The sequence below is a fragment of the Momordica charantia genome, assembly GCF_013281855.1.
Source record: "Momordica charantia cultivar OHB3-1 chromosome 6 unlocalized genomic scaffold, Mcharantia_2.0 BLBB01000006.1, whole genome shotgun sequence".
Taxonomy (NCBI): Eukaryota; Viridiplantae; Streptophyta; class Magnoliopsida; order Cucurbitales; family Cucurbitaceae; genus Momordica; species Momordica charantia.
The window spans coordinates 2,595,127-2,618,818 of record NW_028275164.1 but is presented as its reverse complement, the minus strand read 5'-3'; the positions used below and the strand labels follow the sequence as shown (position 1 = coordinate 2,618,818).

Sequence of the window (23,692 nt, the reverse complement as noted above, 5' to 3'; positions counted from 1 at the left end):
AACTTTTATATATATGTATTGGATGCATACCAAAATAAAAAATAAAACTTAGGTGTGACCGATGAGTGCAGGCATCTCTCCTACTTATCACCATTAAAAAAATTAACAACTAACAAAGATAATGCATAAAAGAAGAGATAAAATATAATAAATAACTGTCAATTTTTTAATAGTGGTAAGTACAAAGAAAAAATACGTCTAAATTTCGTGTCCATATAACTCAAAATAATTCCCAATCAATCATACTTATAACTAAATAACTATTTTTATAGTACAGCATGTGGAGGTGAATATTCTAACTCACCATTTTTTGGTCGAAAATAGATAGGTTGACTATAATTAAATAACTTTTAACCACTTTTTTTGATAAATCATTAGATCACTGTATATTGTTGGATGCATGCAAGAGAAGTCAAAGAAGAGTATTTCAAACTCATATGAAATAGTTATTCAGAGGGCAAATATTGAATAAATTTTTATATATATTAGAATATCATATTGTAAATTGAGAAATTCGAACCTCCGACCTTTGAGGTTAGAACTTAACCGATATAATTAAACGTATGATGTTGAGGTAGGAATGATGGAGTTGTGCTGCTCCCAATAAACAATAATAATGATAATATTATAGTTTAATAATTCCTCTCCACTTTGTAGCCCTCATTCTGGATGGTGTGTATAAATAGAGAGAGAGAGGCCAAACCCAAGGCATGAGCAAAGCACCAACAATATAAGCTGAAAAAATGAAGGTGAACTCGTGGGGACTGGCGATTTTGGTGGCAGTGGTTGTTGCGGGAGTGGTGGAGGTGGGATGGGCGGTGACATGCAGCCCAATGCAAATGAGCCCGTGCGTGGGCGCCATAATATCATCGAGCCCGCCGTCGGCGCTGTGCTGCAGCAAGATCAAGGAGCAGAAGCCGTGCCTGTGCGGCTACCTCAAAAACCCTTCGCTTAGGAGCTTCGTGGACTCTCCCAATGCCAGGAGAGTCGCCTCTGACTGTGGAACTCCATTCCCCACTTGCTAGTTTGAATCCATATATATATATGGAGTTCCTCTGTTTCATTTCCTTCCCTATGTAATATGTATTGTGTTATAACTCTGTTTGTGACTTTTATGTTAAAATAATGGAGTTTTCTTTTTGTGTGTGTGTGTATTTTGGATAATTCTGTGATCCAACTCTCTGTTTCATGAAAAACTTTCATAAGTCAACTTATTTCATGTATGCTGAATAAAAGACCTTGAAATTTTTGTCCAAAACCTTTTGACGTGAAAGTATTATACATGGGCGATTCATCTCTCATATTTGATTTGATTTCAGAGTGATTTTGACGGATCAAAATCACTTTTGTCATGGTCAAAATTACTTCTTTTTCATTGATCATATTTGGCAAATTAGAAAATTGATTTTAGCAAAGTTTAAAATCACTTTAAATTGGTATCACTTGCTAATTTTAGAAAATCGATTCGAATTAAATATTTTTTTTTTCAAAATCCTTAATTCTACCATCACACTTTGAGAAGAATAGTGGTTGGGAAAATCAATTATCAAGAAGTTTGGTTGTGCACATATATGAATTATGAACAGAAGTCTGCCTAGTGAGCTATAAACCAGCGTAAGAATCATCCTTTATTGTTTTTTTGAGAACCATGTAAGAATGATCTTTGCTTCTCCGTATTTAAAAGTATTGCATTCTCTCATACCTGTGTCTTCAATAAATCTAACTATTTAAATGGAAAATACTTGGTTCTTCCTTTTAACAACTTACTACTGAGTAGCTAAGTATTTTCCTATTTCATGCTTACTCATCTTTCTCCCCTGTAGAATGACTCACTTTTCTTTATTTCTCTTTTTAAGTTTTTTATTTCTATTTCACAAAATCACTAAGTATTTCTCTTATTCTTCTATATTTAAAAAACATGACGAAAAAAAATAAATGGAAAGATATGATTATTTTTTCTTAGGTTCAACTTTCTAGTCTATGTAACTTTGAATAGTGAAAAAAATATCAAGTTTTGTTGTTGCAAGTAGAAAAATATTAGATTTTTTTTTCTTTTTTGTAACCAGGAAAAAATATATTTTTTTAAAATATAAATATATAGTATTGAAAAGATGCGATAAGAAAAGATACAATAAATTTGAAAATAATATAGTAAAATTGAATTAAAAGTCCAATAAGAGATTGAAAAAAAAATTGAAGGTGAAGCATCGCGTAAGAGAGAAAAATGGGAGATATGAGACAGAGAAAAAAAATGTAACACATTGATGAGAAGTTTTTTCTTTCATTTAATGTACCTAAATTAAATTAGTGCCCCTTAATGCTCCACAACCGACTTAAGATAATGGATTTAACACTAATTCCACTTTAACCTAATATCATTATTTAAATTTCTTTTCTTTTCAAGTTCTTTTTTTTTTCTCTCTCTCTCTCTCTCTCTCTTTAATATCTCATCCACTTTTCTTGGAGGGAGGGAGAGATAAGAAAGAGATAAACCTTTTCTCATGATAAAAAGTGAAGTCAAAGAAACCCTTTTGACTTTTATGATGCATTGCTTTTTTCTACTTTGGTTTGTGTTTGGATTGTGAATGGAAAACTCCAATTCCATAGGGAATTGAGGTCCAAGAAAACAAGAACAATGTTGAAGAATGAATTCCATACTCAAAAAATATTTTGCATACAAAAATTAGATGGTCAGAAAAAATGGATCATTTTGTTTGGTCCATGTCAAATATAAAGTAATGTTTGATATTAACTAAAAATACTAAAGTAAAAAATATACTTTACCGAGGAATAATCTTTTATTGATTACTATGAAATTTTTATATGGCTACTGCCCAATAAGCACATTTATCGTCTCTTTATAGTCTGGGCCAATATGTTACATTAACAATTTCAACATCATCTTCTTTCAACAGAATTTCAATGGAGGTAAGATATAATGAAAAATTCTTCTGTAAAGTTCAAAGTCACAAACAGAATACCATTCCCAGTGGATGGGGGAAAGAGAATTCTGCGATTCTCCATTGGTGGGATTTCTGTCAAGCAGTGGATGGGGAATACGATTCCAGTTCAGTCTAAGATATAAAATGCTACACACAAAGATGGTATCTACTGTTTTCGATATGAAATTCGATCTAATCTCTTTCATTTATACTTCTTCAATTCTAAAGAAAGATACATCACATCAAAAACATACGTAATATACATGGAAATTTATACTTCTTGACGTAGAAGTTTGACGAAACTATATTGAAGAACACGTCGATCAACAAAACAAACCATGACGACTCTGAATTTGAAGGGAGTGCACAAAAAGAGATTAACTTCTCCCCAAGTTTCCATGGATTAAGTGTAAAATGATAGACAACCTGCATCTTGATTGCCATTATGTATTCCATGTTGCTTTTTGCCCTTCAGATTCCACTTCATTTGAGCCCTGTTCTGTTCTGCTACCACTCCCATTTCACAGTTTTACTAGTTCTCCACCATTTCACATGTTTTTAACAAGTTGCTGTGAACTTTTTTCTTACCTGCCTCTATGAAATGTATTCCCAGAAAGAACAAAGCCACCCAAAATCAAAATGCATCATTAACAATCGTTGACATGCGACTGAGTTTGTTATTTTGGGCTGTAGTTCAAGCGGGTAGCATGGAGGTAGAGACACATCTCGAGTCATCGTTTGTCATCTCCAGTACGTCCCGTGCGATGCAAAGAACTGAAAATCAGGTTGATGAACCTGAAGAAGCCTCAGCCAGTTATCCGCTGCCTGCATCAGAGAATTTGCCATCTGATGCTCCTTGACTCCATTTTGCGCCCAAATTGAGCCTTTTAGCTTGTAAGAAGCCAATCCAAAAACAGGCAAGGAGACCTTTGGGACACCATCCATGTCATTTGGATATATCATCACTGGTGCCTGGCCATGTCCATTACCTGTGAACCACACGAACGAGCCAAAAATACAATCTTTAAAGAGCGCCGACAAAACTGAATTTTGGTAGACAATGGTGGCTACTGATAACAAACAGGCTTGAGTACATAAGAGCTCCAAACGAAACAGAAAAGTAGATAATGCATTATATATTTTGAAACAAAAGAGCTATAGGTCAGTGCATTTAGACCAGACCTTTCCGATGGTGAGTAGATAGAAACCATTTATAGGAAGAAATAAGAATATTGATCATGCTAGAAATAAGTTGATGCAATAAGAATTTTCTTGAGCAGAAAAGTGAGGACATAAAAACTAGGTAAAGAAACAATATCAAAATGTGCTTAAAGAATGAGCACAAAAACAATGAATAAGCAAGCTCCAATTTACCCTCCCCTCCCTCCAACCCCAATAAATTTATATATATATAAACCTCAGAAGTTGGTTTGAGAAAGCAGCAAAATATTTAACGCAATACTCAGATCATTCAAAATATGAAATATTACTCGAACTCGGAATAAATTTTAGTGAGAACAAGATGAAGAATGAATGCAAAAACCTAAATTTAGTTTTTAGAAAAATTATAGAGATTTCCTATGCACATGTGAATAATGCATCTTATACAATCAATCCATGATTTAACAGAATATAGCTCCATATATGTACACACCAATAAGTTTTTGGTCAGTTTAAATTTTAAAAGAATTAAATCTTCATTGATTTCCCCCATATACTCTAACTTTTCATTGGTAGTCACAGGGGAAGAGATCATTCTTTCAATTATTGAAGTGTATGTTCAAGTGGAATGAGCTCTATGTATTCAAAGGATAAAAGTTACAAATCAAAAAAAGGCAATGACTAGAAAGAAGATACATAAGCAATGAGTGAAGAATGGAGCCTAGGAAACATGTATCTTGAAGGCTACGCAAATTACAGATGCAAACCAAAAGAAAACTAAGAATGTCATATTACCTCTAATGGGAGTCGAAAGGGAATGATATGTTAAAAAGCAAGCATCCAAATCTTTTAATGTCGGACCGGTGGGTATACGGTATATCGGGTACCTACAATTCCAATGGATGAAATGAACAGCATGTTTTACAAAGCTATTAATATCATTGAATCAGCAAATATTTACCATGCGACAGAGACCCAACTGGCTGGCTGGATATCACAACTTCTTAAAGATTTCAAACCAGGATATTGGTAAGCAAGATCAAATATCTGTCATAATATAAATAATACTAGAAATTAATAAAGTTTTCAAATTAGCAAAATGTGTAACAATATAACTACTTTATGAACTAAAAAACCAACTAGCCTTATCAGCCAATGGAACTCGTTGATAAGGAAGATCTTGCTCAAAAAACTGAAAGAGCAAAACACTCCTAGGATTTCCAGCATCCCCATCATCACTCGAAAAACCTTCTTGTATCATGCAATGTTCATCTCTTACAGACATATTTCTCATTTTAAGTGTGTTTTCACAAGTTAGAAGGTCATGAACCCATTGCTCCCTAGAAATTTGAGAGTTTTTTCCAACTTCATATTCAATGCTACCGTCGCTACTTGTATCCCTGGAGGAGTCGAGGTCACTGTCCTCACCAGCCAGCCTACCAATATAAGAAACATCAGTTAGAAGGCAAAATTCACCTTCAGAGTAAAATTCACCATCAGCCAGCATCCCCATCGTACTTTGAGAATGATGGAAAAAGTTTATGATCACATCTAAAAGAGTGGCAAAATTAGAATAGAAAATACAACTTAGTAGAATTGCTCATGATATGTTAAAAACAGATATTTAAATTTCAAGCAGAAGAATTCAAGTACTAATATGAATACATATATTCCAAACAAAGATCAAATACCTGCACTTAGAATCTGATCTCATTGCAGATTCACCATATATTTGGATGCCAGACAAATATGGAACGTAATATTGGACAACAGAGTCGCCTCCATTAAGTACTAAAGGAACTCCAGCACCGTATGCACTCCACTCCTTGAAAGACTCCCACAGATCATTCAGAATGAAATAAGGTTGAAACTCAATATCACAAGTCCGCCAACCCCTCATAGTTGTCTGGAAACAAAAAAACAAGATCACAAATTCAAATAAACAAAAACAGTGAAAGAAAGAGAAAACCCTCAAAAGGGAGCATTCTAGACAATCTAAACTGGAAGAGACGAAAACCATAAAAGGCTAAAAGAAACTGAAATAAGATACTGATCCAAATTTGATTATTTAGTCCATTTTTCTCAGCTACCAATCAAGCTTACGTCTAATCAACTTTCTTTCGCAAACACCCACCTTAGAGAAGTACTGCGCTGGAACTGAAGGCGTTGTGGCGTCCAAGAATCTCTCCAAGTTGCTCTTATGCTGAGGAGTTAATGGCTTAGAAGGCTTAGTAGTAGAAGCCACGACTTTGGTCTTCATATCTGAAGAAGGGCTCTCAGTTTCATCGCTCTTGACGGGTCTCCTCGACGGCTTTTGCTGATTATAATTCTTCCTTGCCTTTACTGGAATATAAAACCGATCCTCACCCTTGATTCCCCCAAACTGCAACGCAGTTCCAAACATTTCTATCGCCAGACGAAAAACAAGAAACCCAGATTACAATGGGGGAAACCCAAAACCCAAAGTTCTCTACCTTTTTCTCTGAAATGGGCAAAAAATGAACTCAACCCAGCGGAATAAAAATGGGGAAATGAAGAAAAAGAAATTATGGGTTACTTATGGACGTCGCAGTTGGACCGACGCCCAAACTCCAAAGTAGTATAAAGCCGATGAAATGACGCTTAAAAGCAAAGGGGATGCTGATTCTTTAATATCTTCTTTGTTCTTGCTGCTAAGACTCGAAATCCAGTTTCCCCAAACGCTGAATTGAATCGAGATCAGAGAGAAACCCAAATTACAGAAGGAGCCGAATCAAGAAGAAAACTGAAAAATCAATTTGAAAAAAACTTCGTAGCGAAGATGTGAAGCACGCACGCAATGAATGACCCAAATGCGTTTTGTGTGAATTAAGAAACCTGGCGAGAAGGAAAGTGCAGAGAGAGAGAGAGAGAGAGAAGCCTGAACCAGAGAGTGTATTATAAAGGAAGAAGATGACATACTATAATAATTTAGCAAAAATATATTTACTATTTAGATTCTATTTTTTAATTAAAGCAAACTTCGGGGGTTTTTTGTTAGAAATTTTTTCTTTCTTGGGTAAAGATTGAAATAATGAATAATTTTGGGGAAGTAAGTAAATTGTTTAAAAGAAACAGTGATTGGTGGCTTCGTTGCGTTGGTGAAGTGAAAACGTCGACGTGTGGTTGGCACGTGAAAACGTGGTAGGTGTGACACGTGCGAACCACGAGTAGGTGACACTCGTGTGAATTGTCAAATATAGCCTTGGAAATTTTAGTCGGAGAAGTACTTTTATACTTATTTCGCTGAAATTTCTTTTTTTTTTTTCTTTGAGAAAATCTCTACCTATTTTGTGGTAATTAACAATCATTTTTCTACAACTTTAAATTGTTAAAAATATATTGCAAATATCTTTGCATTTCAATTTGCTATGGTAATTAGGAAATATAACTTATTTCATATTTTCATGTAAGAGTTGTTTTGTCCTTTGCCTTGATAATTGAATAACTCCTTCGGGCAATAATCTAAACAAGTTCTGCCTACTATAAAAAAAATTTAATGTAAAATTGGTTACATTTCAGGAAGTTTAGAACTCGTTTGATAATATCAATAAACTCAAGTATAATAAACCACTCTTTTTATTTATGTTTTTGGAGAAAATTGAAAATTATAACAAGAAAGAATATAATTTGTTTGGGTTGTTTTCAAAATTTATATACGATTTTGAGATTTTTTTTTTCAAAAAAGAAGAAAAACAATAAACATAGTTAGTTACAAAATGCTTAGACTTCTTAAGAAAATTATAAAGAATAAACAATAAATGGAAACGTTAAAAAACGAACCCTTATTGATTATAGTATTGTGTTGAAATTGTGAACAAAAGAATGAGATAAAAAATTTGATGATACTAAAATGATCACTTTTAAAAAGTACAGTAACTAAAATAAACACTATAACCAAAGCTGAAAATACACGATAACGTCTTGAAAGTTTAGTAACGAAAATAAATGAAAGTTAAAATTAAGTATTGAATTAGTATCTAATACTTTTTCCTTGTTATAATACTTCAAAACTAAAATGAGGGGTTAGTATTTAAACATTATTCGAGAATAAATGGAATACTTTCTTTTTGTAATATATATATACACTATTTTTCTTGAAATAGAATATATACTTTACCTCGACTAAAAAGAGTATTATTTGTTAGGGTTTTTTTTTTTTTAAATAGTTCGAACCTTTTACTGGCTTTAGTGTTAGAGTGTTTATATCTCTTTTGTAGGTCTTTTTTCTATTGAGATTTGCAAGACGTTTGAGTGTCAATGTCAATTTCGTGTTTAGACAAAGTTATTATATAAAATTTATGAAATTATATATGGTATGATAATTAAAATGAAAAAAACGACAAATAAGAAGTAGATATAATAGATATTATAAAAATTAATAAACTAATAAATTTATTTAAAATTGACTAGTCGTATGTAAAACAACGTGATTGCATTATTTAATATAAATATTTTATCCAATAAAAAAATCTAAATTGTTGTTCTTTTTAGGTATTAGATTTAGAAAACCAAAATGGATCATTATTCAAAGTTCAAAGATAATATATATTTTTTTTATTTCCTTGAAAAATTGAATGACCTTACGTTGAAAATAACAACAAGAAAATGACTGTATTGATATAAAAATGAAGCTCTTGGTGCGATGATTACATCAAATCTTTAGGACAAAAATGTCTCAAATGTGTTTCGATGAATTAAAAAAATTTCCTTTCCAAAAAAGAATTAAAATATTGAATAAGAAAATATGGATATAGAAGAGAACAAAATAAAATGGAAAGAAAAATAGGGAGAGAAATATCAAATTCAATATCCAGCATTCATGCCAGCTTTTCCCTTTCTTCTTCTGTTTTATTTATTTTTTATTATTATTCTTTTTTATATGATTTATTTTTTCTACTTAACTGAAAAAGAATATTGAAAGATGAATATGAAAGATGAATTTTAAGTTTTATTACAGTCTGCCAATATTTATTTTTACTACACTTTCAATTATTTTTAAAAATTTAAATTGTTCTGTAATAGTTATGAACTTGAATAAAAAAAATATTCTCACCTCCTATATTTTTTTGCCATTAAAAAAGGGACAATTCTTTATTTTTTAGAAAATAGAAAATATATAATTTTTTCTACATTTTTATCTCTTATTTATAAAAAATTTAATGGTGACCAACAAATAATGAGTGTTTACAGCAAGCAAGTAAGTATTATTTTTCAAGTAATATGTTCTCTTCCCCTTAAAAATTGTCAAAAATAATAATGAAATATATGCTAAATAATGTTTTAGTTTTTATCTGGTTTTTAAATTTAGTTATTGTTATTTAAAAATTTTTTACTTTAATTATTTTGTATCAATATGTTTTTAATTGCACCTTAACTATTTTTGTAGGTTAAAATTGGTTAATAATATACTAGTGCAATACTTTGTAGGCTGTCAAAAATTTAGAAGGAGAATTAAGTCATTAAAATAAAAGTAGAAAGTTTCTAATTTATCCATTAAGTTTTAAGAAGCTTGCATAAATTTTTAACTTTTACTTTGTTAATCGACTACTTTCTCTTGTGGATAAACTAATTTTAACACTTACCAACAAATATGATAAATTGAAACTTGTTTTTAATAATATTGGACTACATTTAAAAAATACTGAAACATTAAGAACTAAAACACATATTTAATCTAAATTATAATTTGGATCCTTAAAATTTATTTTCAAATTTTCAAAGTCTCTATTTTAGTCAATTTCCAATTACATACTGATATTAATGGTTGAACGCCCAAAATTTAACAATATTTCATTCAATATTCTTCTTTGAATGAACATGTTTAATTTAGGGTCTCTCTAAGTTTTACTATGAGCGTAATGCTAAAAAACTTTTGATGTTTCTCTAGTCCGGACCTTGAGGCGAGTACGGGTGTCTGTCCCACTTAACAAAAAAAAAAAAGATTGATGCTTCTTCTTCTTCTTCTTCTTTTTTTGAATAATCATCTCCTTCATCTTTACTCCGTGGGAGTAATTAAAATTTGAAAGATTAATACATAATTTTTCGAAAATGGTAGGGACTAAATTTGAGGAATATACATTTTAGGGACTAAAAGTCTAGAACTATATTTTAATATCTTCCAAATCTCTCTTATAATAATAATTGAGCTGCTATAATTTGACCTTGTCATATCTATCCGACCCACATGATTGATTTATTTATTTTATTTTTATTTTTCTAATCATTGACTCAATAATACCACATGACGGTCACAACCACCTTTTAATCAGACCTTTATTAATTATTATTTTCATGATTTATTTAGTTTCCCCATATCTTATGTTCGTCAAATATTTAATGTGCTTCCATCCTGCCCATATTTCTGTTTTCATTTTCATCATTGAACTTGTAAAGGGCCTATTTTTATTATTTAACCAGAAAATTTATTATATTTTAGTGATATGTACTTTAAAAATGTGTATTTAAATTTATGAATTTTAGAAAAGTAACTATTTTAATTTTTACCTTTATTTACTTTTAAATAGATAATATGACGTGAAGTACATATATCAATGTATTAGCATGAACATATATTGAAGTCATATAAATTGATTGAGACAAATATTAACTAAATAAATATTATGTTACAAAAGAATAACTAAGATCAAAGATCTAAAACCAACATTTTGAGAGTTCTACTGGAGGAAGCATTCATACTATCTAACATACCTATTAATTAATCTGGAGTATCATCATAAGCAACCAAAAATTTTCAACCACTTATATTTTTAAGGAATTGAGTTGCTTATGGTACATTAGAAAAAAGCCCAAGCAAGAAACTCTCTCACTATTTTCTCAGTTTTTTTTTTCTTTTAAGAAATGATTTTATCCACTTTTAAATGATTTACTTTAATATTATTTGAAGATGAGAATGAATTAAAAAAATATATATTAATATAGACTATAATTAATCGAAAATTAAAATATGACAGGGTTAAATAAGTCATTTAAGGTAAAATTATATGACATCGTGCAAAATCTGATCATTTTGGTCATAAACTTTTTTTAGGTGAAATAAATCATGCAAAATTTAAAATCATTATCTTTTATGGATAGCTAACAGTGAAATTAATTTGGATTTAAATTGAGGGCAACCAAACATAGAGAGTTTATTGTGGATAATTTGAATGGAGAGGAAAGAGATGAGTGAGAGGAGCATCGAATGGTATGAAATAATTGAGTTGGGATGAGATGAGATGAGATGGAAGGGTCTAAATCAAGTGGGGGCCCAAGGTATTCAGAAATGGATTCGGTGGCCCAGTGGAGGCCCAACGTGGAATACAAGAAGTGGGCCCAATTGATTTGTGATTGGAGACTACGACATTTTTCTGGTTTCTTCAGCCATCACCATCATTCATATTCATATTCTAAGGCCAACCATTTCTCACTCCCCAATCAATCAAATCACATCCTCAACCTCATCCTCTCCTTACCTTCTCCTCAGGTTCATACCCATTTTAATTTTCCTTTTTTCGTTGCAAAACAATGATCAGTTTTCTATCCCCAATTTGGTATGACGGGTCAATTTTAACTTTTAATTCAATTGAACTGAATTTAGACTTCGAGAATACATGTTTGCAATTTTTGTCATTTGTTTGGCAAAGTGCAATGTAAGAATATGTGAAGTTCTGCTAAATTCAACGAAATTCAAGTTTGAACTAGCCAATATACTATATCAATCAATTGAATAAGTATCTAAAAAACTTACCTATTTCATGCCAATCAATTGAATTGGGCCAGCCAGGCCCAGCCTAAGACATATATTGGGCCAAAGGCCATATAAAGTATATGGGCCTAAATCCAAAATGGAAACAGAATCCATGAGATGAGATGGTGTTGTGTAATTTCCTTAGAAATTAATAAAATAATAATGTAATAAAGAAAATTCCACGTCAGAGTCATAGTCAGCGCCGCCCTCTCTCTCTCTATCTCTTTATATATATATATATATATATATATATTTATAAATACCCTCTGCCGCCTGTTCTCTCAGTTCCAAAAAGAAAAAATAATGAAGGCATTTCTGCTTCTGCTCCCAATACATTCTCAGAGCGCCGCCGCGCTTTTCACGTTCGCCGCCTGCTTTCTCCTCCGCTTCCCGTCGTCTCTCGCCGACCACGACTACGATCCATCTCCACCTGGTATTTTTCCAACCTTTTCTTTTTTTATTTTCCTTTAGCCTCTTTTTTTGGCCTCTTTATGTATAAATATTATTTGCTTTTTGTATATGCACGTATCCTTTAATCTTATTTTGCTTTTCCCTTCCTCATCGTGTTCTTGCTTTCAAATTTTCTTAAAAAGCAAAGACAAAAGGCAACGTTTTTTTCCCTCAAAAAAAGTAAAATATGGAAAACAATTGGCCATGTGGGCAAAGTCATTCATAAGTTTCATAAGATGTACGTAAAAACAAAAATGAGGACTTTGGATTCAATACCGCGTTACAAGGCGGCTTCATTTCTGTATGTTTTTTGTCCCTTTGACCGGGTCAAAGTCATAATTTTATATGCTTATTTGGCGAGTGGCTTTCCCACTTCCGTTGGTTTTCGTTTTAATTAAGTACATTTTCGTTAAAGTTTGCTCATTTTAATTAATTTCAATCCAACACTTCACTCACTATGTTTTTAATGAGTCATAAATTGTATTAAAGATTTTCATGATATATAAAATTTTACAAATAGATATCAACTTGATCACTTTTTCGTGAAATAAAAAAATTGTTTTGAAATTACAATTATTAAAATTAATAAAGGGATCAAAAGTATATAAATTAAAATAAAAACAAAGTTAAGAGTAAAGGTTACACAATGGTATGGAAATCAAAATCTTTCTACATGCATCAAAATAATGTATAGTATTGTCTGTGGTTGCACTCTTTTGATGCTTTTTAAAAGTCTAACATTTAAGCCTTTCTTCTAATTGGTATTTATTTTTTCTTTCCGCTTTGGAAAAATAATTATTCCACCAGTGAATTGAATAGAAACATCAAGCTCTGGAAAATGTTTAGACGAAATGTCCCACAAAAGAAAAAATATTATTCATTATCCTAACATGTACATTTCATCCATTATCAAAGTTTTCATCTCATAAGTTTGTGGAGTTAGGATTTAAGTCTTCTCTTTTGATAAAAAATATATAATTAATTAATTAACTGTCTCATCTTATATAGCTTTTATTTTCATTGAAAATGAATCAATATTTAATATCTTAGTTGTATTTTCTCAACTAATATTTAATTAACTATTTTATAAGCATGATAGTGATCTAAAATTCCAACGATTGACATAATTTTGTTTACGACATAAATAGATATTATACCACAGTGCTACATTACATATTATCTCACCTACTAAATGTCTATTAAATTTAAATCATTAATATTTGTCTATTTTATCTCACCTCCTTCAAAGATAATCAATATTTTATCATTAATTAAGTTTTGTTGATGATTCTTTCAACTCATTAATTCCTAGTTTCTCACATTAATAAAAACAAGTAGATCAAAGTAAATATCAATTAAAAAAACATTGAGAGAAAGGACTTGGAAGATTCTACATAAAAGCACAATTTTCATGGGAGCAGGTATCATCTCTCTCTCTCTCTCTCTCTCTCTCTCTGATTCCACTTTTTTGAAGTAAAAAACTCTGCATCTAGTTTTTCTGTGCATTTTCTTTCTTCTTCAACCAACCAAACCTTCCCACATGGAAACCATGGAAGTCGGTCTCCTCTACCAAATCATCCGCATTTATAATGACAATTTTGTCCCTGTCTTCCAATGGGTATTTTCCACTCAAAATCCCACCAATTTCAGCCGGACCCAGTAAAAGTTTGAAAAACACCGTCTTGTTGAGCCGTTGTTTGGTCTGAAAACTGAAGTTTTCGTTTATGGAAATTTGGGGGTCGTGGGTGGTTGTTGAAGAACTGGTAAAGTTTGTCCTCTGTTTCTTTCCTTTTTCCATTCTCCGTTTACCAAATTCAACAGATTGAAAAGCAATTTCGAAACTTCTTCGAAAGGCATGTGGTGCTTCCCTTCCTTCGATTCCCATTTCTCTACCCCATTTTCATCTTCTTCACTCTTCTCAACTTCTTCCTATGGACTTCAAACTCCAAACCCTCTTCAATCCCACGCTTATTTGCCTCTTCACTGTCTTCTTCTCGACTTTTGCTTCTGAAATCGCCTCTCTGGACAAGAAATTCAAGGCCTGTGCGCCTCGAAGCTGTGGAAATGGTCCAAATATAAGCTACCCCTTTTGGATATCTGGTGTCCACGAACCTTTCTGCGGATACCCAGATTTCAAAATCGTATGTAATGATGAAAAATACCCTGTTCTTGAAATTTCCGGCGAGGGTTTTATCATCGAGGACATTTTCCCCCAAAACCATTCGTTTCTGTTGGTCAGTCCTTCAGCTTACGGCTATGAACATTCATGCCCTTCTCATAACACCAGCCTCACTCGAACACCATTCCGTTGTACTTTGGATAATGAAGATTTCTTCTTCTTCTATGATTGCCTATCGAAGCCCGCGGATCAGATTTATGAACTCAACTGTTCTAGCGACGATTCCTCCCTCTTTTCTTTTGCGACTTTCCACCAGGACCTTTCGGAGCATTCATGCCACTCTTCGATTCGGCTGCCTATTCGCAAGAATCCGAATGTTAGTCCAAATGTCCTAGGGGAAATGAATTATGTTGAGATTTTGAAGATGGGTTTCGTTCTGAATTGGACTGCACAGTACTGCAGCGGCTGCGATCAAAGTGGTGGGCTCTCTGGATTTGAAAATAATAATCAGTAGCGATGTGCCTAATTTCGTTAACTGCAAACCTGATATTTTGGGTTGTGTGTCTCTCTTCTTTTTCTGATTTACATATTTCTTGAGACTGCTAAGATTGTTTTTGCTTGAAAGTTTTACTTAGCATGAACTGATGAACAGATATGGGCATTCTTTGGCAGTGGTTGTTTCAAAGGTTTCTTTTCCAAGTTTTCTTCTTACGTTTAGTCTGATATTGTTGTTAACTTTCCTTATTGCTTAATGTTTCAGAGCGCAGGAATGATAATAAGCATGATATCAGAAATAAGATTATAATTGGTAATACACGAAAGCTGCTCTGTTTTTCGTCCTCTGTTCACATGTTTGCCTGTCTAACAATTGATTAAAAACTCCATTGTTTTCATTCGTGCGCAGGCACATGTGTTGGTTTTGGAACCTTGCTTTTAACTTTACTTGTTCTCGGCATCTGGTACCGGCGGCAGCTCCGCCATAAAACTTCTCGCACGCTGCCGTATGTGCAACGAAGCATTCCCTCGGATCCGTTGAACCCGCCGAATCCGCCTTCTGTGGAAGAACTTGAGAAGGGTGGTACTTACTTGGGTGTTCACCTCTTCTCCTATAAAGAGCTTGAAGAAGCCACCCACCATTTTGACTCCAATAAAGAGCTTGGAGATGGAGGTTTTGGCACAGTTTATCATGGTTAGAGCTTAAAGCAGCCGTTTAAATCTAATCTTAAACATAGTGCTTGCTTAATTATCAGATGGTGATTGTTTGATGGATCTTTTTGTTCATATCTCTGTTTAGGATTACTCAAAGATGGGCGTGCAGTTGCTGTAAAACGTTTGTTTGAAAGCAATTTTAAGAGAGTTGAGCAGTTCATGAATGAGGTGGATATCCTTGCCCGCCTACGCCACCGCAACCTCGTTTCGCTTTACGGTTGCACCTCCCGCCATAGCCGTGAGCTTTTGCTTGTGTATGAGTACATCCCGAACGGCACCGTGGCTGATCACCTCCATGGCAAACTAGCAAAGCCTGGCAAGCTTCCATGGTCTACAAGAATGAAGATTGCTATAGAGACTGCAAGCGCTTTGGTGTACCTCCATGCTTCTGAAATCATCCACCGTGATGTCAAAACCAACAACATTCTCCTTGACAACAACTTTTGTGTTAAAGTAGCTGATTTCGGACTGTCCCGTCTCTTCCCTCTCGATGTCTCACACATTTCGACCACTCCACAAGGCACGCCCGGCTACGTTGATCCCGAGTATCATCAGTGCTACCAACTCTCCGATAGAAGTGATGTCTTCAGCTTTGGAGTGGTACTAGTTGAGCTCATGTCCTCAATGCCCGCCGTTGACATCACAAGGCATAGACAAGAGATCAACCTGTTCAACATGGCCATCAACAAGATCCAAAGCCACGCATTGCACGAGCTCGTCGACCCCACGCTTGGTTTCGAGTCGGACTACAAAATCCGAGAGATGATAACCAGTGTAGCCGAGTTGGCATTTCGATGCCTGCAGGGTATGAAAGACGAGAGGCCATCAATGATGGAGGTTCTCGAGACCTTGAACACCATACAGAAACAAAACACCGATAAAGGGAAGGATCAAGAATCCGAAATTTCGGCGAAGGACGACGCCGTGCTGTTGAAGAATGGCTATGCTTCTTCTCCAAATTCCCTATCTACATCTTGGGTTAGCAGCACATCCACAGCAACTACCGAAACCGTAAGCGCTTGATCAAGCTCTCTCCTCCCACCATTATACCACCACTGTAAACTCAAGTAGTTCATCATAATCATTCCATTTTCAATGATGGGTTGCTGCATATATGTTTTGTTAGTGTTCATTAAATTGATTCTTCAGTCTTTAAGAATATTAGAACCTAATAGAACAAAAAGGCCAAGGTTTTTACTTGTCCCAGGTTGTTAAATTACATGCGAACGAATGATATTGGCTCAAAAATTGAAAGGAATGAAGATATAAACTATATAGAAAGTATGGGCGCATAAGGTTCAATGATCGAACCGCATGAGCTTAGGGGCAAACATTAGGAGTCTATTCAAAGAATTGGGCATGAATTTCCTGGCAAACAAATGGCAGACATTGGTGCTCACTCCATTGTAGTCGCAGTGGGAACCGGTCCTGAGCCGCTCGAGCAATTCAACGTTGACGTCATTCCGGATGAAGCGGGTCGGGTGGGGCCCGCCCCGGGACCAGTCGACCCAGGTGAGGGTCCGGTTGGAGTTGGTGGCGGAGAATTTGATCCCGACGAGGGTGGGGAGGTAGTGCTCGTCCATGTAGCAGGGGGGCGTGCAGAATTTGTGGAAGACGGGGAAGAATTTGTGGTCGGAGACGACCTCGGCGGCGAGGGGGCGGTCGATTTGGAACCACTGGGAGCCCTTGCGCCACTGGTGGAGGTTGATAGTGGGCCGCATGCGAGGCCTGTAGCGGCCGCGGCCCACTGGGCCGGGTAAGTCGTAGGCCTCGATGAAGGTGGTTTTGGAGCCCATTAAGTAGTTGTAGACGGTGGAGAAGTTGAAGAGAGGGATGCAGGATTCGGAGAGGAGGACGAATCTCTGGTTTGAGAAGTCTAGCAGCGCATTCGCTAGCAGCCGCCGCTCCGCCTCCATCATGCTCGGCTCCCCCCATTTCACTCCCTGCAATTTTTTTTTTCTTTTTAATGTTATTTTAATACTCTAAATAAGTAGGATAATTTTCGTTGACATATTAGACATTCATTAAGCTGGACAAAATAAAATAAAAGTAAATTGACCATTCATAGTATTGCAAACTAATGGATAAAATATTAAAATATCAATAAAATATTACTTATATAGATATAATATTAATATTTATCATTTTTAATTTAATTAGAAAGGGTAAAATGCTTATTTCTTAATTTAAATATTTTTTACAATTTTTTTATTTTTATAATTTTTCTAAAAATATATTTTATCAATATTTCCATCAACTTTTATCAATATTTCTATTGACACCCCCATAAAATAGTGAAATAAATATTTTAATTTATAGCGACATTTTAAATACAGTTTTCTTAAACGGAGCTATACCTAAACCTACCAATTAAACCTCAAGCTATCTAAACTAAAGCTTGCAAGTCCAAACCCGCCCTGAAATCACTTAAGCTCGTTTTTATTTAAATCTCTTTACTTTTTCATCCGTCAAGGTCAATCTAGAGTTCTTAATGAACCTCTCCTTTTGTTTTCCTCCTAACAAGCAAGAACCAGGGAAAAGGGGAAGGAAAAAAGGGGTTTGATTCTTTGTCTATATATGGTGAAATCTAATATTCATGTGGGAGAAGAAGAAGGCATAAAGAAAAGAATGCAAAGAAAAGGTTAGAATGGGAAAAATGCACACACAAAGGAATTGATTGGAAAATTTTCTTCAACTTTCTTGAGTAGAATCCAAGTAATGCATGTGAAAGTTTGAAACATTCCTACAAATCCATTTTTGGTATCTTTACAACCAAAATCTCCAAGCTGTAAAATAATTCTTTGATTTTATGCCATTTATCATTACAATTAAGGTAAAATAAAAGGAAAATATTAGAGAGAATAATCTCATGAAGGCAAATTACATTAAATTACAATATACACCCACGACCCAGCTGTATTTGGTTTCCTAATTTGACCGTAGAAGTTAAAAGGTTCTTTTTTGCCTAAGTGGACACAAAAATTGTTAATTTGAACCGACATGATTAACTTAGAATATTTCATACGTTAAAACAATGCTTTTAATAGGTATTAAATAATTAGCCTGTAAAATATATTTATTTAAACAAATAATGGACCCAGAAAAATAAAACCATCCTCATAACACAGTTTATGTTATTCAATATGTCAAATTGCAAGCAAACGGAAAAAGAGAAATTATAATTAATTAACAACGATGAATAAACATCACATTTTTTGATCATATCCTACTGGATTTGAATTGAATATGGGAAAATTGAAAACTAGAGAATGACGAAACTGACCTTGCTGGGGATGGTGCGGCGGAAGAAGACGGAGGAGGTGGAGGGGAGGGTAGAATTGGAAATGGAATTGGAATGGACGTAAATGGAGAAGAGGGAATGGTGGGCGGGTTTGAAGAACAATTCCCAGAGGGGAGCCAAAGCGACGCCGTTTTTGGTAAGAAATAAGAAGGCGATTTTGGGGGGCGGCGGGGAGGGGCCGAAGTTTGGAACAACACGGGGGGCGAGAGAGGCCCTCCAGAGAAGCTCCTCGTCCGACATGTCGTGCATGGGCGGGGGCGGCGTGTCGTCGTCGGGTAAGCGGAGGAGAGATGGCGGCGGCGGCGGAGGCGGACGCGGCGGAGGGGAGTAGGAAGAGGTGGCGGCGAGGCCGGGGGAGATCTGGAGGAGAGGGAAATTGAAGAGGGAGAGGGAGAAGCCGATGGCGAGGCCGGAGGCGAAGAGGAGGAGCTGGGAGAAGAGGGATTTCAATTTGAAGTGCATTAATTGGAGTTTCAAGAAAATAAGGTGCGCCTTCGGATCCGATTGCTGCTGCTGCTGCTGTTTAATCGTCATTGAAAGATGAAACACAGAGATCGATGAAGAGAAGAAGAACTCAAAAGTTTTCCACACTGCAACAAGCGGAAGCAGCCATGGAAATGGAGAGACCTCCTTTTCCCTTCACATTCCCCACCTTTTATAATTATCATTATAATTCTTTTTTTTTTTTTACTTTAAATTACAATTTTATATTTTATGAGTATGTTTCGATTTTTTGTTTTTTACTATTGAAAAAGAATGTAAATATGTTTGGTGATTTTTTTTTGTTCTCTAAAATTTTAGATTGAAAAATAAAATTTTTATATGAAAATTGTTTAAATTAAATATTCAAAAATTTTAAATTGTTGTTATTTTTAAATATCCATTATGAATTTTATAAATCAAAATAATAAAATCATGTTCTTATCCATTTTTTGGGGAAAAAAATAGATGCGAGATGACTAAATGAGAAATTTGATTTTGTTGTTTCAAAAATTTATATACAATTCTAAAATGTTTCTTAAAAAAGATAGATACAAAACGTGAATATTTATGAAAAATTTAAAATGAAATATAATACACGAGAAACAAGAACGTTATCAAACGAGTTCTTAACTTTTATTTTTGTGTTTAATAAATTTCTAAACGCATAAACGCATCATATTTGACGACTCGAATATAAATAATCTTATTTACGTATCAAAATATCAAACTTCACGACAACTGATGATTACTTTTTCTTTTTAGGACACAAATATTAGTACTACAAATATGCAATTTGGTTTTCACAATTAATTTTAATGTTTGGCTAAATTGATTTTTAAGACTTAAAAATAAAATTTAAATATGAATTTCATGTAAACGAAGTTATTTTTATATCTAATATGAAACAAAATGTTTTTTTTTCCAAATATTTGTAATTTATAAATTATAAAATCATTGAACTAAATAAATAAAACTTATTGTGTTTGTATTAAAAAAATTATATATCTGAAATTCATGCCTAAATTGGTAAGCGTGTATAAACAGCCAATGTAACAAATCTGACTTGAATAGGTTGCCAAAGTGATGAGTTGGACTTCCCGAGAAGAAACGAAAAAATGATGACTTGGTTTGCTTGGGACAACATATATACGCATTAAACTTAAATTGAAATAATAACTCATAGAATTCAAATTTATTTTATTACATTACACAATCAATTAGGGTCTTTTCATGGTTAAAAAGATATATTTATAATCTGTTGGGTAATATTTTCGTTTATTGTTTCTGTTTTTTAGTTTTATTAAGAGAATTTTAAGTGTTGGACAACTATTTATATTTCTTATTATCGTTTCCTGAAACATTATCAAAATTGTTTAAAAATCTTGGAAACAACGAAAACAAGTTTTGTTTCTGGTTCATGTTTCCAACTTATTCGAAAATAAAAATAAAAATATTGTTTTATTATTTTTTAAATTTATAGGTGTGTAGTCCTACAATTTTATGTTTCTTTATTAAAAATAAAGATAATAGATGTCATATATGAAAAGTTACCAAAAGGTAATATATGTCATTCTCAATTGAACAAGTCTAGAATTGACACATAAATATTCAACTGTTTGAGTTATATTTTGAGATAATTATTATAAGTTTATAAAAAACAAAAATAAGTTGTTTTGATAGAATAAGTGAGAGTGGAATTTTTACCCGTGACCTATTGATTAAATACAAAAACTAATTACCACTGAAAAAAACTACATTAATATATATTTGAATTAAGAAAATGATTATTGGATTTGGGAGATCTAGAAGAAGATGGGACGAATCACCCAAAAAGTAAAAAGAAAAAGAAAAGAAAAGAGAAGGGTATTGTGTGTGTTTGTGGTTGAGGCCGCCATGGTCGACCTTCACGGGCTTCACGGCGGTTCCTGAACGTTACATATCAGCAGCCACCCACCAAAAAAAGTTTTTTTAAAAGAAAAAAAAAATACCTAAGTCCTTTCTCACGTGGAACTTCATCCAAAATATATATATATATATAAATATATATTTGGCTTTTTTACGTATTATTTTAATCAATTTACTTTTCAATTTTAGCTTTGTTTTGTTTTTATCTACTTTCAAAACGTTAATTTTATAAATTTGGTGTTAAAATTTTGTAAATAAAAATCAAAATAAGTAGTTTTATAAAATTAAATACTTAATAGATATTTTGAAAATATAAAATATATATAGATATAGATACATATATATAGGTACTTACTTAAATGAATTATAAATAAAATTATGGGGAATAAAGTAGTATTTAAACGTTTATACTATGTTTTTGAAGCATAAAAACAATAAATGAAACTAAATAGATAAAATATCCAAATTACAATCTCTTTCCAAAACCGTCAATAATTCCAAATGGTCCTTTTCTATCAATATCGCATTTTCCTTCTTCTGCAATGCTCACCTCGTTAAAAAATGAGCAACCTTATTTCCTTCTCGTCTTGTAAAATTATAAGTTTTATGGAGCTGATTTGCTATACATCCCTTCTACCGCTTAACAAAATATGAAAGAGTTTAGATTAAGGGGAGAAAACGTGTTATTTCTTTAATTCTTTCATATTTGTTAAGGAAAAAGTAAATGTTTGTTAGGGAAAAAGTAAATTAAGAAGTAATGATTAGATTAGTCATAATTAGAAGGGACAAAAGTATCTTTATCCAAAGAGAACGGAAATACAAAATTCTAATTGGTTTGTTCCAATTTGAAAAATAGTAATTGTAAAACATATGTTGGGAAGGGAAAATATTTACGATTATATACTTTATGTTTAAATATTTTCAAATATATATTGATTTCTTATTATTCGTTTATATTATATTTATTTCCTTAAGTACCGTTGCTTAATTTGATTATGTTTTGCATTATTTTACTGGGTTTATATTCTTGCCTTACATGTTTATCTAATTAAACCGTAATCTTCACCCACTTTTAATTAAAAATATATTTACATTTATTAATAGATTTGTTCTTTAATTCATGACTTTTTCTTTTTGTCCTAGGTATTTAATTTTTTTTCCCATTTCTTTCTCACTCTGATTTCGCACTTGCAATACAATTCTCGGATATTTTTACTTGAACTTTAGCAGTCATTGATAAGCTCATGTTTTCCCCTTTTTATTTTCTGGTTCATCATCTCTTGAAACTAAAAATTGATTTTTGCTTTTTGGGTTTTTTTTTTCCCTTCTGGTTTTCGCTCGGTAGAATCTCTATAACCGAAATTTGATTGTGTTTTTTTTGCATATAATTTGAACATATAAAAAAAAATATCATTTGAATAGAAATCCTTCAATCCTAGAAACTTGGTGAATATCTATTTGAAAAATGGTCGGCATTTTAGGGTAATTTATGGGCCGGTTGTCATTGTACGGCATTGGGCTTCTAGGGTTGAGAGATTTACGTTCATGGGCCGCTTCTATTGGGCTCTGTTCAATAGAAGTTTTATTCATGCCTTACATGTTTATCTAATTGGGCCGCTTGTATTGGGCTCTGTTCAAATCAGAGTTGGGCTGTTTGTTTGCTCTGTGATGGAAGCTGGATTGTTGAGGAATAAAACTTTGTCGTTTTGGTGAATGTGAATGACACCTCATCAACATTTTCGAAAAAGAAAAAAAAAATGAAAATGACACGTCTTCAGAGGATGATACTTTTTTTTTTTTCTGGAGAAAAGAGGATGATACCTTAATTCTTAGGTAAAGTATAGTCTTAAATTTATTAAAATCTTATCTGTAATTATTTGTTATGATGTATTAAACTTCTCATACGTAAATATTACACTTTCTGTAAGGTTGTGTTTGGGAGCGCTATTTGAAATTAATTGAAAAATATTTTTGGAGGAAATAAGAAATAAAATGCTTTGAGAGAAAGTAAATGTGCATACGTATTTTTAAAAACAATTTTTAAAGTATAGATTTTTTAGTACAGCATATGAAAATGGGTATTCGAACACATAACCTTCTAATCCGAATAAGTGCCTTAACCAGTTGAACTATGTTCATATTGACTAAAGTATAAACTATTTGATTGTTTATAAAAGCGCTTTTAAAGTACACAACCAAATATTAAAGTGTAATAAAGGTAGTGTAAAACATACCTTAATTTTTAAAAGTGATGTCAAATACAATAGTAGCAAGCACACACATGAATGCTTTGTAGGTTAATTTATATGTGGATATCTAATATGAGCTTCACTTAGAAAGAAGAGGAAAATGTT

At 33.0% G+C, this 23,692-nt stretch overlaps 4 protein-coding genes across 4 annotated transcripts; 2 read left to right on the top strand and 2 right to left on the bottom strand.

The window, feature by feature from the left end:
• Positions 1-695: 695 nt before the first annotated feature.
• LOC111007315 (non-specific lipid-transfer protein 2) lies at positions 696-1,140 on the top strand. Its single transcript, XM_022279632.2, has one exon. It carries the CDS (start codon positions 744-746, stop codon positions 1,023-1,025), a length of 282 nt encoding a protein of 93 aa, XP_022135324.1. The 5' UTR covers positions 696-743; the 3' UTR covers positions 1,026-1,140.
• Positions 1,141-3,114: 1,974 nt separating this feature from the next.
• On the bottom strand, positions 3,115-7,034 carry LOC111006925 (uncharacterized). Its single transcript, XM_022279030.2, has 6 exons — positions 6,238-7,034; positions 5,795-6,009; positions 5,248-5,539; positions 5,065-5,150; positions 4,899-4,990; positions 3,115-3,931 (listed from the first exon to the last, which is right to left on the bottom strand). Exons 1-6 carry the CDS (start codon positions 6,505-6,507, stop codon positions 3,684-3,686), a joined length of 1,203 nt encoding a protein of 400 aa, XP_022134722.1. The 5' UTR covers positions 6,508-7,034; the 3' UTR covers positions 3,115-3,683.
• A 6,726-nt stretch (positions 7,035-13,760) lies between these two features.
• On the top strand, positions 13,761-16,760 carry LOC111006965 (LEAF RUST 10 DISEASE-RESISTANCE LOCUS RECEPTOR-LIKE PROTEIN KINASE-like 1.2). The gene is made up of 4 exons (XM_022279085.2): positions 13,761-14,919; positions 15,201-15,248; positions 15,345-15,629; positions 15,735-16,760. The coding sequence occupies exons 1-4, from the start codon at positions 14,253-14,255 to the stop codon at positions 16,670-16,672; spliced, it is 1,938 nt and encodes a 645-aa protein (XP_022134777.2). The 5' UTR covers positions 13,761-14,252; the 3' UTR covers positions 16,673-16,760.
• Positions 16,761-16,821: 61 nt separating this feature from the next.
• On the bottom strand, positions 16,822-19,592 carry LOC111006926 (glycosyltransferase BC10-like). The gene is made up of 2 exons (XM_022279031.2): positions 18,933-19,592; positions 16,822-17,592 (listed from the first exon to the last, which is right to left on the bottom strand). The coding sequence occupies exons 1-2, from the start codon at positions 19,482-19,484 to the stop codon at positions 16,948-16,950; spliced, it is 1,197 nt and encodes a 398-aa protein (XP_022134723.1). The 5' UTR covers positions 19,485-19,592; the 3' UTR covers positions 16,822-16,947.
• Between the last annotated feature and the right edge of the window lie 4,100 nt (positions 19,593-23,692).